At 29.7% G+C, this 14,211-nt stretch overlaps 1 protein-coding gene across 1 annotated transcript in view; it reads right to left on the bottom strand.

Annotated features, from left to right (window-relative positions):
* Window positions 1-12,375: 12,375 nt before the first annotated feature.
* jing overlaps window positions 12,376-14,211 on the bottom strand; it is a 292,781-nt gene continuing 290,945 nt past the window's right edge. Inside the window, exon 5 of the mRNA XM_065511735.1 lies at window positions 12,376-13,543. Coding sequence (XP_065367807.1) covers window positions 13,060-13,543 — 484 coding nt within the window. The 3' untranslated portion in view covers window positions 12,376-13,059. The remainder of the gene's footprint in view (window positions 13,544-14,211) is intronic.

The following is a 14,211-nucleotide window of genomic DNA, read 5'->3' as shown; positions in this document are numbered from 1 at the left end:
TTTTTTGTTCTATAAAAAAGTATAAAAATCTTTTCAGTATTGCTAATTTGATGTTTGTTTTAATCTTATGTTATTTTTGTTGTTGTTGTTATTATTTAGACCAAAAACTAAATATTTTGGGGAAAAAAATTGCTTATATTGATTGTAATATTTTATTTATTCATTCATTCATTCTCTTATGTATTTTTTACTTCTTTTTTTTTTTGCTAAAATTTTCAAAATTTAATTTAAAACTTTTACAAAGGTCAGCAAAGTTTGAGAAAGTTTTGGGGTTCAGTGATTTTAAGGTGGCAGTGTTAAAATTAGTTTTAATGCAAAGAATCATAATCATCAAAATGTGTGGTTTCAAAGGGAAATATTTTATTAGATGTTGGTAATGCTTAAAAATGTAGTTAATTTGCATTCAAAACTAGAACAGAACTAGAACAGAACAGAACTAGAACTAGAACAGAACTATAACAGAACTAGAACAGAACTAGAACAGAACTAGAACAGAACTAGAACAGAACTAGAACAGAACTAGAACAGAACTAGAACAGAACTAGAACAGAACTAGAACAGAACTAGAACAGAACTAGAACAGAACTAGAACAGAACTAGAACAGAACTAGAACAGAACTAGAACAGAACTAGAACAGAACTAGAACAGAACTAGAACAGAACTAGAACAGAACTAGAACAGAACTAGAACAGAACTAGAACAGAACTAGAACAGAACTAGAACAGAACTAGAACAGAACTAGAACAGAACTAGAACAGAACTAGAACAGAACTAGAACAGAACTAGAACAGAACTAGAACAGAACTAGAACAGAACTAGAACAGAACTAGAACAGAACTAGAACAGAACTAGAACAGAACTAGAACAGAACTAGAACAGAACTAGAACTAGAACAGAACTAGAACAGAACTAGAACAGAACTAGAACAGAACTAGAACAGAACTAGAACAGAACTAGAACAGAACTAGAACAGAACTAGAACAGAACTAGAACAGAACTAGAACAGAACTAGAACAGAACTAGAACAGAACTAGAACAGAACTAGAACAGAACTAGAACAGAACTAGAACAGAACTAGAACAGAACTAGAACAGAACTAGAACAGAACTAGAACAGAACTAGAACAGAACTAGAACAGAACTAGAACAGAACTAGAACAGAACTAGAACAGAACTAGAACAGAACTAGAACAGAACTAGAACAGAACTAGAACAGAACTAGAACAGAACTAGAACAGAACTAGAACAGAACTAGAACAGAACTAGAACAGAACTAGAACAGAACTAGAACAGAACTAGAACAGAACTAGAACAGAACTAGAACAGAACTAGAACAGAACTAGAACAGAACTAGAACAGAACTAGAACAGAACTGGAACAGAACTAGAACAGAACTAGAACAGAACTAGAACAGAACTAGAACAGAACTAGAACAGAACTAGAACAGAACTAGAACAGAACTAGAACAGAACTAGAACAGAACTAGAACAGAACTAGAACAGAACTAGAACAGAACTAGAACAGAACTAGAACAGAACTAGAACAGAACTAGAACAGAACTGGAACAGAACTAGAACAGAACTAGAACAGAACTAGAACAGAACTAGAACAGAACTAGAACAGAACTAGAACAGAACTAGAACAGAACTAGAACAGAACTAGAACAGAACTAGAACAGAACTAGAACAGAACTAGAACTAGAACAGAACTAGAACTAGAACAGAACTAGAACAGAACTAGAACTAGAACTAGAACAGAACTAGAACTAGAACTAGAACAGAACTAGAACAGAACTAGAACAGAACTAGAACAGAACTAGAACAGAACTAGAACAGAACTAGAACAGAACTAGAACAGAACTAGAACAGAACTAGAACAGAACTAGAACAGAACTAGAACAGAACTAGAACAGAACTAGAACAGAACTAGAACAGAACTAGAACAGAACTAGAACAGAACTAGAACAGAACTAGAACAGAACTAGAACAGAACTAGAACAGAACTAGAACAGAACTAGAACAGAACTAGAACAGAACTAGAACAGAACTAGAACAGAACTAGAACAGAACTAGAACAGAACTAGAACAGAACTAGAACAGAACTAGAACAGAACTAGAACAGAACTAGAACAGAACTAGAACAGAACTAGAACAGAACTAGAACAGAACTAGAACAGAACTAGAACAGAACTAGAACAGAACTAGAACAGAACTAGAACAGAACTAGAACAGAACTAGAACAGAACTAGAACAGAACTAGAACAGAACTAGAACAGAACTAGAACAGAACTAGAACAGAACTAGAACAGAACTAGAACAGAACTAGAACAGAACTAGAACAGAACTAGAACAGAACTAGAACAGAACTAGAACAGAACTAGAACAGAACTAGAACAGAACTAGAACAGAACTAGAACAGAACTAGAAGAGTTTTTGCGTTGTTTCGCAACCGTGGATCCACCACAACACACCAGAGACCAAACAGCAGTCATAATAGTGGGAATCGACGCCAAAGAAGGCCAAGTTTGGTATGTCAATCATTGACTAACTTCAAAAGCGTAAAAGAATCAATGGCGAATATGTAAGATAACGTATGTGAAGCCCGAATCGACACCAATGCCAAATATCCAGGGCGCTAAGGTAATGGCTCTGTAGTTGGTGGGTCCAAAAGGGTCATAACTATTATGAGCCATCACAGGTAACCTGAAACGAGACGCCCTGATTCTTTTGAAGCGAGCATTGGCCGAAAAACCGCAGAATATGAGGCCAGACATGAAACTGTCTTATACCATCATGACAACACTAGGCCAATACCTGTTAAAAAGCTCTTTAGAATGACGTGGTTGGCAAGTATTGCCTCACCCGCTTTATAGAGCAGACCTTGCCCCGTCCGAATACTATTTGTTTCGATCGATTCAGAACGCTCGCTAGATTCGTAGGGTATAATCACCCCTACCGCAAATTAATATTTCACATGAAGTGTATTTCATTTTCCCATTTTTCGTTCATGGGAAATTTTTAGATGGAATTTTGTAAACAATAAACAGCTGTTACGAACAAAATCAACTATTGTGAATGAAAAGTTCAGGGGAATATCACAATAGCAATTTACCCTTCGAGGGAAATGGATATTTCATGGGAACATAAATTTCACATGTTTTTCACGATAGGGGTGTATAAGATTTAATATTGCGATTTGAAGTGTTAATAATAACTGTAGAATGCTTAGACTCCATTTTTAACTCAGATCATATAAACCAAGTTTAACACTGCTACTAAGTTTAGCTAAGCTGACCAAAGTAAATGTTTTAAAGATTTTATATTAATAGTTAATGTTTTTTTTTTGTTTTTCTTTAAATTATTTTCAAGTGTTGAGTATATTATTTAGATTTTTTTGTTTTTTTTTTTTTTGGTTGGGGGGTTTGTTTTTAAATACTTACAACTATTTTTACTACACAGTTATAATTGTATATAGTTTATAGATGTATACATATTTGTTTTTAATTTATTAATGATTATTTTTAATATTTTCTTGCTTTCATTAAAGTAATAAGTATTTTGTTGTTATTTAAATCCTTTTTACAGCGATTATTTTACAAAGTTTTATGCAAATTTGTTTTTTATGTTTAAGAATTACTCAGTCGTAGTAGCTTGATTTTTTTTTTGTGTATTTTAATTACATATTATTAAATGTTTATGAGTTTTTTTTTTGGCAGTGTTTTTATTATTATATTATGTATATTTAAATGTATTTTTTTAAGGTTTAATAATAATAATTTTTGTTTGTTTTATTTTGCAAATCTTTTAACAGGATTTTCATTAGTCGAAAATTGTTTCCCTTTATAGTGTAAGAGACGCTTCTTGCTTTTAAATACGGAATTTGTTTTGGTATTTTGTGTTTTTCTTTTTTTTAAATCTAACAAACAACACTTACGATTTTTATTTATAATTTATAAATTTATTTTTTTTTCCAGGAAAAGGCACAAAACTTAAAATAAAACAAAAAACGGCAAAATATTTCAAAAAATTTTTTTTATTTTTTTTATTCAAAATTTTTTATTATTTATTTATAAATTTAATTTATGGGGTTTTAAAAATAGTCATTTCTTTTTATTTTTTAACTAATTACAAAATAATATATTTAATTAATTATACAAAAAAAAAAGTAAAAAAAAATAAACTTAAATAAATTTATTTGTTTTGATTCATTTTCCAGAATCTATTGACTAAATTTGTCCAAGCAAACTAGTTTTAAAAAAAGCTTTTATATTTATTAAGATTTTGTTGTAAGTTTTAAATATTTTATTAAATATATTATGTTAGGTTTTATATATTATTTAAATTATATAATTTTAGGGGAATTTAAGGAACTTAAAGTATAGATTTCTTTTTTTAATTTATTTTAAAATATATTTGCATTGTATTGGCTGGAGTTTTTGTTGTTTTATATACAAAGTATTGTTTAATTAAGGGGGGAGATGTTTAAAACTAAGTTTTTTTCTTTCTTAAAATTAAATATTTTCTATTTAAATCATGGTTTTTTTATATACATTATTTTCTCTATTTAGAGATCATTTTTTCTAAACACAGTTAAACAGACTTTTTTGAAACATAATGTTAAAGAACAGTAGCAGTTTTTTGATTTTCTGTTTTAAAATGAGACAAAGATTATCAGCGATCACAAACATTAAACTAGGAGTTCGAAGGACCATAATTATACCCTTCACCTTCGTAAGAAGGGTATATATAAGTTTGTCATTCCGTTTGTAATTTCTACATTTTTCATTTCCGACCCTATAAAGTATATATATTATTCCGGATCCTTATAGATAGCGGAGACGATTAAGCCATGTCCGTCTGTCTGTTGAAATCAATTTTCTGAGACCCCAGATATCTTCGGGATCCAAATCTTCAATAATTCTGTCAGACATGCTTTCGAGAAGTTTGCTATTTAAAATCAGCAAAATCGGTCCACAAATGGCTGAGATATGAGGAAAAAACCAGGAAAATTTTCTGAGACCCCAGATATCTTCGGGATCCAAATCTTCAATAATTCTGCCAGACATGCTTTCGAGAAGTTTGCAATTTAAAATCAGCAAAATCGGTTCATAAATAACGGAGAAATGAGCAAAAAACCGGGACAACCTCGATTTTTTACCTATTTTTGATCTATAACTGGATTACTAAGTCATTAATATAGACAATATAGATATCTAATGATAGATATTTCAAAGTCCATTGCAACGATGTAGATAAGGCTATAGTAAGTTGGACCTACAATGGGTTAAAAATCGGGAAAAATATTTTTTAACCCGAATTTTTTTTTCATCAAAAATTTTTTTTGTCATAAATTTTTTTTCCAAAAAAAAAAAATTTAAAAAGAATTTAAAAAAAATTTGGAAAAATCTTTTTTTAAAAAAAATTAAAAAACAATTTCAAAAAAAAAAAATTTTGAAAAACAAAAAAAAACAAAAAATTAAATTTTGTTTACCTAAAAAAATTTATTTTAAAGTATAATTTGGTGAAGGCTATATAAGATTCGGCACAATATAGCTCTCTTACTTGTTTTAAAGAAATAAGAACAAATAATCATCAAAACAAGACAGAATATAAGTGAAAAGTTGCTATTGTGATATCAAGGACCACAATTATTAAACTAGGGGTTCGAAGGACCATAATTTTAAAGAAAAAATAACAAAAAACAAGATAGAATAAACATTTTCTCTATTTGGAGATAATTTTTTTTAAACACAGTTAAACAGTTGCTATTGTGATATCAGGTACCACAAATATTAAACATTAAACAAGAGGTTCGAAGGACCATAATTTTAAACAAATAATAATCAAAACAAGGCAGAATATAAGTGGAAACTTGCTATTAGAAACCACAAACATTAAATTTTGATTTCGAAGAACCATAATTTTAAATAAATAAGAAGAAATAACAGAACAAACAAGACAGAATATAAGTGATATTGCGATATGAGGCATCACAAACATTAAACTAGGAGTTCGAAGGACCATAATTTTAAAAAAATAAGAACAAACAATAATCAAACCAAGAGGGAAAGTTGCTATCAGGGACCTCAAACAATAAATTTTGAAGAAGGAGTTCGAAGGACCATAATTTTAAAGAAATAAGAACAAATAATAATCAAAACAAGACAGAATATAAGTGAAAAGTTGATATTGCGATATGAGGCATCACAAACATTAAACTAAGAGTTCGAAGGACCATAATTTTAAATAAATAAGAACAAAGAATAATCAAAATATGAGGGAGAAGTTGCTATCAGGGACCTCAAACAATAAATTTTGAGGAAGGAGTTCGAAGGACCTTAATTTTAAAGAAATAAGGACAAATAATAATTAAAACAAGATTGAATATAAGTGAAAAGTTGCTATTGGGATATCAAGAACCACAAATATTAAACTAGGGGTTCGAAGGACCATTATTTTTAAGAAATAAGAACAAATAATAGTCATAACAAGAGGGAATATGAGTGAAAAGTTGCTATTAGGAACCACAAACATTAAATTTTGAGTTCGAAGGACCAAAATTTAAAGAAATGAGAACAAATATCATCAAGACCACAAACATTAAATTAGGAGTTCCAAGGACCATAATAAGAGAACAAATAATAATCGATAGAAGACAGAATACAATTCAAAAGTTGTTATTGTGATTTCTTCTTTAAAATTAAAGACTCAAAGTACCTTATTTAAAACGAGCAAGAGAGCTATATTCGGTTGTATTCAAATTTTTCTAATTTTTTTTTTGGATTTTAATTGCAAATTTTTAATTTTTTAGTAAAACAAATTTAATGGCAAAATTTTTTTTCAAAATTTAATTTTGTAAAAATTTTTTGGGTGGAAATTTTTTCGGTTTCAAAAAAATATTTTTCTAGATTTTGACCCATTGTAGGTCCGACTTACTATGCCGTTATATACATACGTCGTTGGAAAGGTCTTTGAAAAGGTTAAGAACCTTATTTAATTTTCCAAATTTTTTTTTAATTTATTAGCAAAACTAATTTTATGGGAAAATTTTTTCAAAATTATTTTCAATATTTTTTTTAAAATTTTTTTTAAAATTTTTTTTTTTGGTTAAAAAAATTCGGGTTCAAAAATATTTTTCCCGATTTTGACCCATTGTAGGTCCCACTTATTATGGCGTTATATACGTCGCTGCAAAGGTCCTTGAAATATCTATCATTAGATATTAATTTTGTCTATATTAATGAGTTAGTAATCCAGATATAGATCAAACATAGGTAAAAAATCGAGGTTGTCGTGGTTGTTTTCTTATAGCTCAGCCATTTGTAAGTCGATTTTCTCGGTTTTCAATAGCATTCTAAGCGAGACTAAAGCTGATATATTGATGTATAAGTCATGTTATGAAAGTTATTTGGGGGCTTCGAAAAATTGATTTCAACATACAGACGGACATGGCTATACCGGCTACACTACGAACCCAACTCATGGAATTACATATTAAAAGTTGTGGTAAAAAATAACTAATGGAAATCTACCATGAAATACTTTCAATACTAGTGCGAAGGACCAAACATAATATAAATTTTAACAAGGTGATTAAAAAATCACAGTTTTAAATTTAACTAGGTTGTAAATTAATCTAACTGGAAGTGCTCTTGGCAGTAGTTAAAGAAATAACTATAAATTTCTAGACAAAATCACCAAGTAAGAAAAAACTAATGAGTTCGAAGGACCACAAACAACAGGAAATGTAAGTGAACATTTAATATTTTGATTTTAGATTTAAAAACACAAATTTTAACATTAAATAATGAGGTAAACAGAAATAAAAAGAAAAAACCATTAAAGCGGTATTTAAAACCAAAGTTCAATTTTAAAATAATCAATTCGATGGATCACAAATCATGCAAACCAGTAAACAGAAATAAAAAGAAAAAAAAACATAAAAAGACATTTGGAAACGAAGAATAACTGACAATTGTAAATGGAAATAAAATGAGCAAAATATTGGACCCATTGTAGGTCCAACTGGATCCAAAATGATCTTATATACGTCGTTGCAAAGGTCTTTGAAACATCTATCATTAGATATCCATATTGTCTATATTAATGACTTAATAATCCAGATATTGGTCAAAAATCTAGGTTGTCCTGGTTTTTTCCTCATATCTCAGCCATTTGTGGACCGATTTTCTCGATTTTAAGTAGCAACCGATCCGGAAGAATTCACGAAGGTGAAGAGTATAATAAAAAGAAAAAAATCAAGCAATATTTAGCGAAATGAAACTAAACAAAATTATCGTTATGCACTGATATATTTGTGGTTGCAACCACCATTATCAGGAACTTAATTGAATCGTTTATTTCAAAAACCAATTAAGCAACAAAAAATCCAAAATTGAGATATTGGGCGATTACTGTTTTGTAAAGGTAAATGCAGCGTTTAATGCAAGAAAAATATATAATGCCCCACAATTATGGTGTAGCAAAGCCGAAAAATCCTTGTTTAGAGCATAAAGAAGTCAAGTGACAGCGCTTGACTGGCCCTAATACTGGCCCTATTTTTCATAAATCTTGTAGGTCTCCATAAATATGCAAAACACAAATTTTGTAAAAGTAATTTTTAGGTAGCTAGGAAGTTTTCTTTGATTTACTCAAAATTAATAAATTGTTGCTTGACTGATTTTTGAAATAATAGATAATTTAAACAAAAGTACTGTTATGAAACTAAAATAAATTTGTTTTTATTTTTTTTTTTAAACAAAAATTAAGATACACAAAAAGACTAGGTACTTAAAAAGAGGGTGGATAAGGGGAAACATTTTAACTTTAATAAACATGAAATTATAACAAGAAGATCAAATTTAAGTTAACACCATTTAATGAAAAAGTTTGTAGTTAATAGAGCAAGACTTGGAAAGCTTATTTTAAAAAAGAGCTTTCATCTTAAAGAGACCTACAAGTGAAAACATATGTGCTTAAATTTATGATAGAGTTACCTAACTTTGTATTTTATTGTATGATTTTCATAGTTAACCCTTTGAAAATGACAGAAAAATGTTTTTTTAAAATAAGAAAACTAAAATTATTCAAATTCAAGCTTATTACAGTTTTCGTTTTCAATATTTCAATACTGCTTAGACATTTTGAGCTTAATTGTGTTGAAAACTAATTTAAATAATTATTCAGTGATTTATTTTCTCGTAGGTACCATCTTACAATGAATGACAAAGTTTGTGAAAAACGAATTTTGTTGAACGAAAATATTACATGGGAGAAAAACTGTTCAGTGATTGAGATAATGAAAAAGAATAGAAATTTGGGTTCGTAGGACCATTTTTCAAAGACTTACAAATATGGTGAGAAAAAATGCTGTTGAAGAAAACGAGAATAACCGAAAGACAAGGAATTATTTAAAATACTTTCGTATTTCTGGAAAAAATAATACATTACACGATAAACAGAAGACAAATATAGAACAAAAATGATAATAAGAAATAAATTTGGGTTCGCAGGACCATAAAAGCATGAAAGGCGTATCAGAACTTAACCAATTCAAAATAAAATAAATTTCTGTTCTTAAAAGTGGCAGCATTGTAAGTCAGTCTAAGCAAAATAATGGAAATTTTGATTCGAAGGACCATCTTACAAAGACGAACAATGATTGTAAGATATTGTGTTGAAGGAAAACAGAATGCTGGTAGGAACCAAACAATTATTAACTAAACGATAAACAGAGCAAGAAGAAGAATTAAAAAAGACAAATATAGAGCAACAAAGATAAATAAATTTAGGTTCGAAGGACCATAAATATATTGAAACGCATGAAATGCGTATCAAAACTCAACCTATTTAAAATGAAGGAATTTTGACAGCATCGTGAATGAGTCAAAGAAATTAATGGAAATTGGTATTCGAAGAGCTTGCTGGGAGCTACTCAATCAGCAATTTAAAAACGTTTGCGAGCAGCAGGATTCATTCAAAGGCAGTGAAATTTGGTACCATACAAATTGATGCCGAGAGACCTTGAAAGAAATTTTGCTTCATTCGCCTTATAGCCCAGAACTTTCGCTATTGTTTCGATCGATGCAGTACGTTCTCTGGAATACGCTTCACTTTGGAACAGAGTAATCTGATATTGGATTGATTCGTTCTTGGCCTCAAGATAGCAGTGCTTTTGGCTTGGAATCCATATGTTGCCAGAAAGATGGGAAAAGATCATTGCTAACAATCGATAATAGTGGTTGGCGTAAAAGTTTTACGCCTACGACAGTTTTGTACTAGATTAAATAAACATTTTGCATTTTATATTTAATCTAGTACAAAACTGTCGTAGGTATAAAACGTTTACGCCAATCATGATATCTAAATCATAAATTTTCAATAATTAAAACTTTTCAAAGAAATACAAAAAAGATCTGAATGTCCATCGTTACACTGTTTCAAAAGCCATTAATCAGTATTAAGAAAGACTTGAACATTGAAAGAAAAACTGGATTAGGAAGAATAAAAGGTCAAACAGATATTGGTAGGGCAAAAGAAGTCGAACGACTCTTTCGATAAGCACCGAACACTTCTATGAGCAGAGCCAAAGCTAATGCTGGGTTAAACTTGTTCCAGAACGCAATGCGGTAAATAACTTAGAAGCAAAAGAATGATCGAACAAATTTGGAATTAAAGAACACAGGAAAGGTATCCGATTTTAAGCATAAGTGGAATGTCCGATTTTAAGCATAAGTGGAATATTGAACGGTTTAAGTTTTTTCTGACTCACACTTTGTATGGTTCGAAGGGACGGCCATCTTGCACTGACTGATAAATATTGAGAGCAAAACTGACTTGAATGATGTGAAAAATCAAACAATTCCCAAAAACAAGGATACAAAATATTAAATTTAGGTTCGAAGGACCATAAATGCATTAAGAAAATGTGAAATACAATGAAATAATATAGTGTTTAGCATGATAAGACTGTCTTAAAGGATTAACAGTAAATTTAATTTTAATTTAAACATTCTATTCTTAACAAATTAAATTAAGAGAGTGGAACAAATAAAAGGAAATGAAATTTTGGTTAGATATAGAGAGCAAAAATGACTTAAATGATGAGACAAATCAAACATTCCACGGAAATTTGGGAAAAGAATAGAAAATCAAATAAATTTAGGTTCGAAGGACCATAAATTTAATAAGAAAATGTGAAATGATAGGAGCAAGAGTGAATTTAATTGTGAATTAGAAGATTCTGGTTTTAACAAATTAATTTAACAGAGTCGAAAAAATAAAAGGAGGGAACATGTTGGTTCGAAGGACCATTTTGCAACGACTGATAAATATTGAGATATTGGGAGCAAAAATGATGCGACAAATTCAAACATTACATGGAAAAAAGGGAAAAAATAGAAAATCAAATAAATTTAGGTTCGAAGGACCATAAATAAGATAAGAAAGTGTGAAATACAATGAAATGATAAGAGTAGGAATAAATTGAATTTTGAATTACAACATTCTGTTCTTAACAAATTAAATTAAGAGTTTCTAACCACTAAAAGGAAAGGAATATGTTGGTTCGAAGGACCATCTTGCAAGGACTGATAATACAGTGAAAAAAATAGAAAATCAAATAAATTTAGGTTCGAAGGACCATAAATTTAGTAAGAAAATGTGTAAAACAATGAAATGTTAAAGTGTTTGGTATGATAAGACTGTGTTTAAGGATTAACAGTAAATTTAACTTAAATTTATTTGGTTAAAATTAATTTAACAAAGTCGAAAAAATAAAAGGAGTGGACCATCTTGCAAGGAGTGATAAATAGTGAGAGCAAAAATGGCTTAAATGAAACATTCCACGGAAATTTGGGAAAAGAATAGAAAATCAAATAAATTTAGGTTCGAAGGACCATAAACTTAAAAAAGAAAATGTGAAATACAATGAAATGTTATACAGTTTGGTGTGATAAGACTGTCTTAAAGTATAAACTGTATTTGTGTTTTGTGGTTCAAAAACTTTGTCTCAAATTAAAACAATTTTTATTTTGTATATTTTTTTTTTTGTAAAGAATTAGTAAAAATTATTATTTTTTGTTTGATTTTTTTTCTAATGACACAATTTAATAAAAAGCAAAGCTTTTTTTAGTTGTTTGCTGATAGTTTTGTTCTAATAATTAAATGAATTGTCTAAAATGCAATTCATTTGTTTAATAATAATATTTTTGTAGGATTAAGAGGGGGGCAGGGGGATGTTTAATATAAATTTCTAACTTTACTACAGGTTAAAAACTAATGATTATCGTAAAAGTTGGGGGGGTTTAATTTTTATGATTTTTTTTTTAATTTAAATTTATAAACTATTAAATATAATAATTAATATAAGACGTGGGTTTTGTTTTGTTTTGTGTTTTCTTTTATATATAAATTAAATTTTATAATTTGTAGGTATGTATAATATTTTACGATTTTTCTTGATGTTTTAATTACATTTTTTGTTTTATTTGTTTTATATATATGGCAGTGATCTTGCCTATTGATTTACGCACACTTAAATTTGTTTTTTTTTTCTCATTACGACATTTAATTATTATTTATTGAAATTGTATTTTTTGTTTGAAATTAAATATCATCATATCACCTGGCTTCTACAACAAAAAAAAATTAAAAATTAAAATTTAAGAAACACATAAAAACATTAAATTAAAACTAAATCTTGTCACTGTTGCTCGTTTGTCTTTCAAAAGAAAAGAGTTGAGAAATAAAATCTTCAATTAAAACTTAAACTAAAGTTTTTCTACTACATATTTATCATTTATATCAAAAAATTTACAATTTTATATGAAATATATAAAATAAAACTCTATTTACAAAAACTTAACTAAATTAATTCATTAATTAATTAATAATATTAAATAATGTATTGTAAATTACAACTAAATTGGGGGGGTTTTGTTGTTACAGGAAATACTTTATGTTTTTTGTTTACAGCACCACAATGAAAGCCAGCGAAATAGCGGGAAATGTAGACACAGAGAGAGCGAGAGAGAGAGTGAGTTAAAAACTCTCTTTTAGCTTAACGTGTTACTATAATACGATTTTGTTGTTTTCTGGGATGTTTTTTGCGCTGTTGCATTTGTGTATTGGTAATGGTTAAAACGTTTTGATAACTCGATATTGTTTCCGCCGTTGTGGTAGTACCATCTTCTTCATCGTCCTCCTCCTCCTCCTCATCATCGTCATCATCTTCTTCTTGGTCTTCATTCTCTGTGGCCACTTCCTTGTTATTATTATTATTATTGCCTGGCTTATTCAGTTCATTGTGCTCATTATCATTGGTTGTTGTCTTGCCATTTGCCTGATTGTTGCTGTCGCTTTTAGCTCGCTGATATTGCTGACTCAAGGCATAATCATTTTCAAAGATATTTGCTGAATATGGCATTTTGTAGGCAGTCATTAGCAGACTTTCGACTTTATTCTTTTCGGTTGGTTTCATTTGTTTTATATTTACAGTTTTCAAAAACGGTTCCGTTGACTCGGGCAGCCATTCATCCGAAATTCTAAAAAGAAAAACAAAGAAATTAAATATGAGTTCATAAGGTTAAATAGGAAAAGTTCTTAAAAAAGTTATGAAGAAGAGTTGGAGGTTGTTAGGATTCAATATTTGTTCCTAAATGAATAGATTCTTAATAAAGGGTATTTCATTAAGCGCTTCCTATCTTTAAATTTAAATAAAACAAAGTGTGCAAGACCTATCGATGCCATGGAGTATGGAATATAACATTGTGCTTATCAAAATACCGAAATTGTCCAATTGTTCATGACTCTGGCGCATAAATCATGCAGAATTTTACCGATGGCATGGATTTCGTTGGCTTTGAGGTCCGCTAAGGTTTGTGGCTTCTACGTATAGACTTGCGACTTAAGAAAACCCAACAAGGAACAGACTAACGGGGCCACGTGAGAAGACCATGCCTACAAATCTCTCGTGCAGATTGTCCAATGAGGAACGTAGCGCCGTTCTGTTGAAACCACATGTCATTGGTGTCCATATCATCCAATTCAGGCCAAAAGGAGTTAGTAATCATTGACCTATAGCGCCCACCGTTGAATGTGATGTCCTGACCAACCTCGTTCGCAAAGAAATATTAGACAATGTTGAAATACCAATTCCTCCAGAAGTGGGCCTCATCGCTGAAGATGATTTTTTTTAATGAAAATTAGGGTC

The sequence above is a fragment of the Calliphora vicina genome, chromosome 5 (assembly GCF_958450345.1).
Source record: "Calliphora vicina chromosome 5, idCalVici1.1, whole genome shotgun sequence".
Classification (NCBI taxonomy): Eukaryota; Metazoa; Arthropoda; class Insecta; order Diptera; family Calliphoridae; genus Calliphora; species Calliphora vicina.
This window is presented reverse-complemented; position numbering and strand designations above follow the sequence as displayed.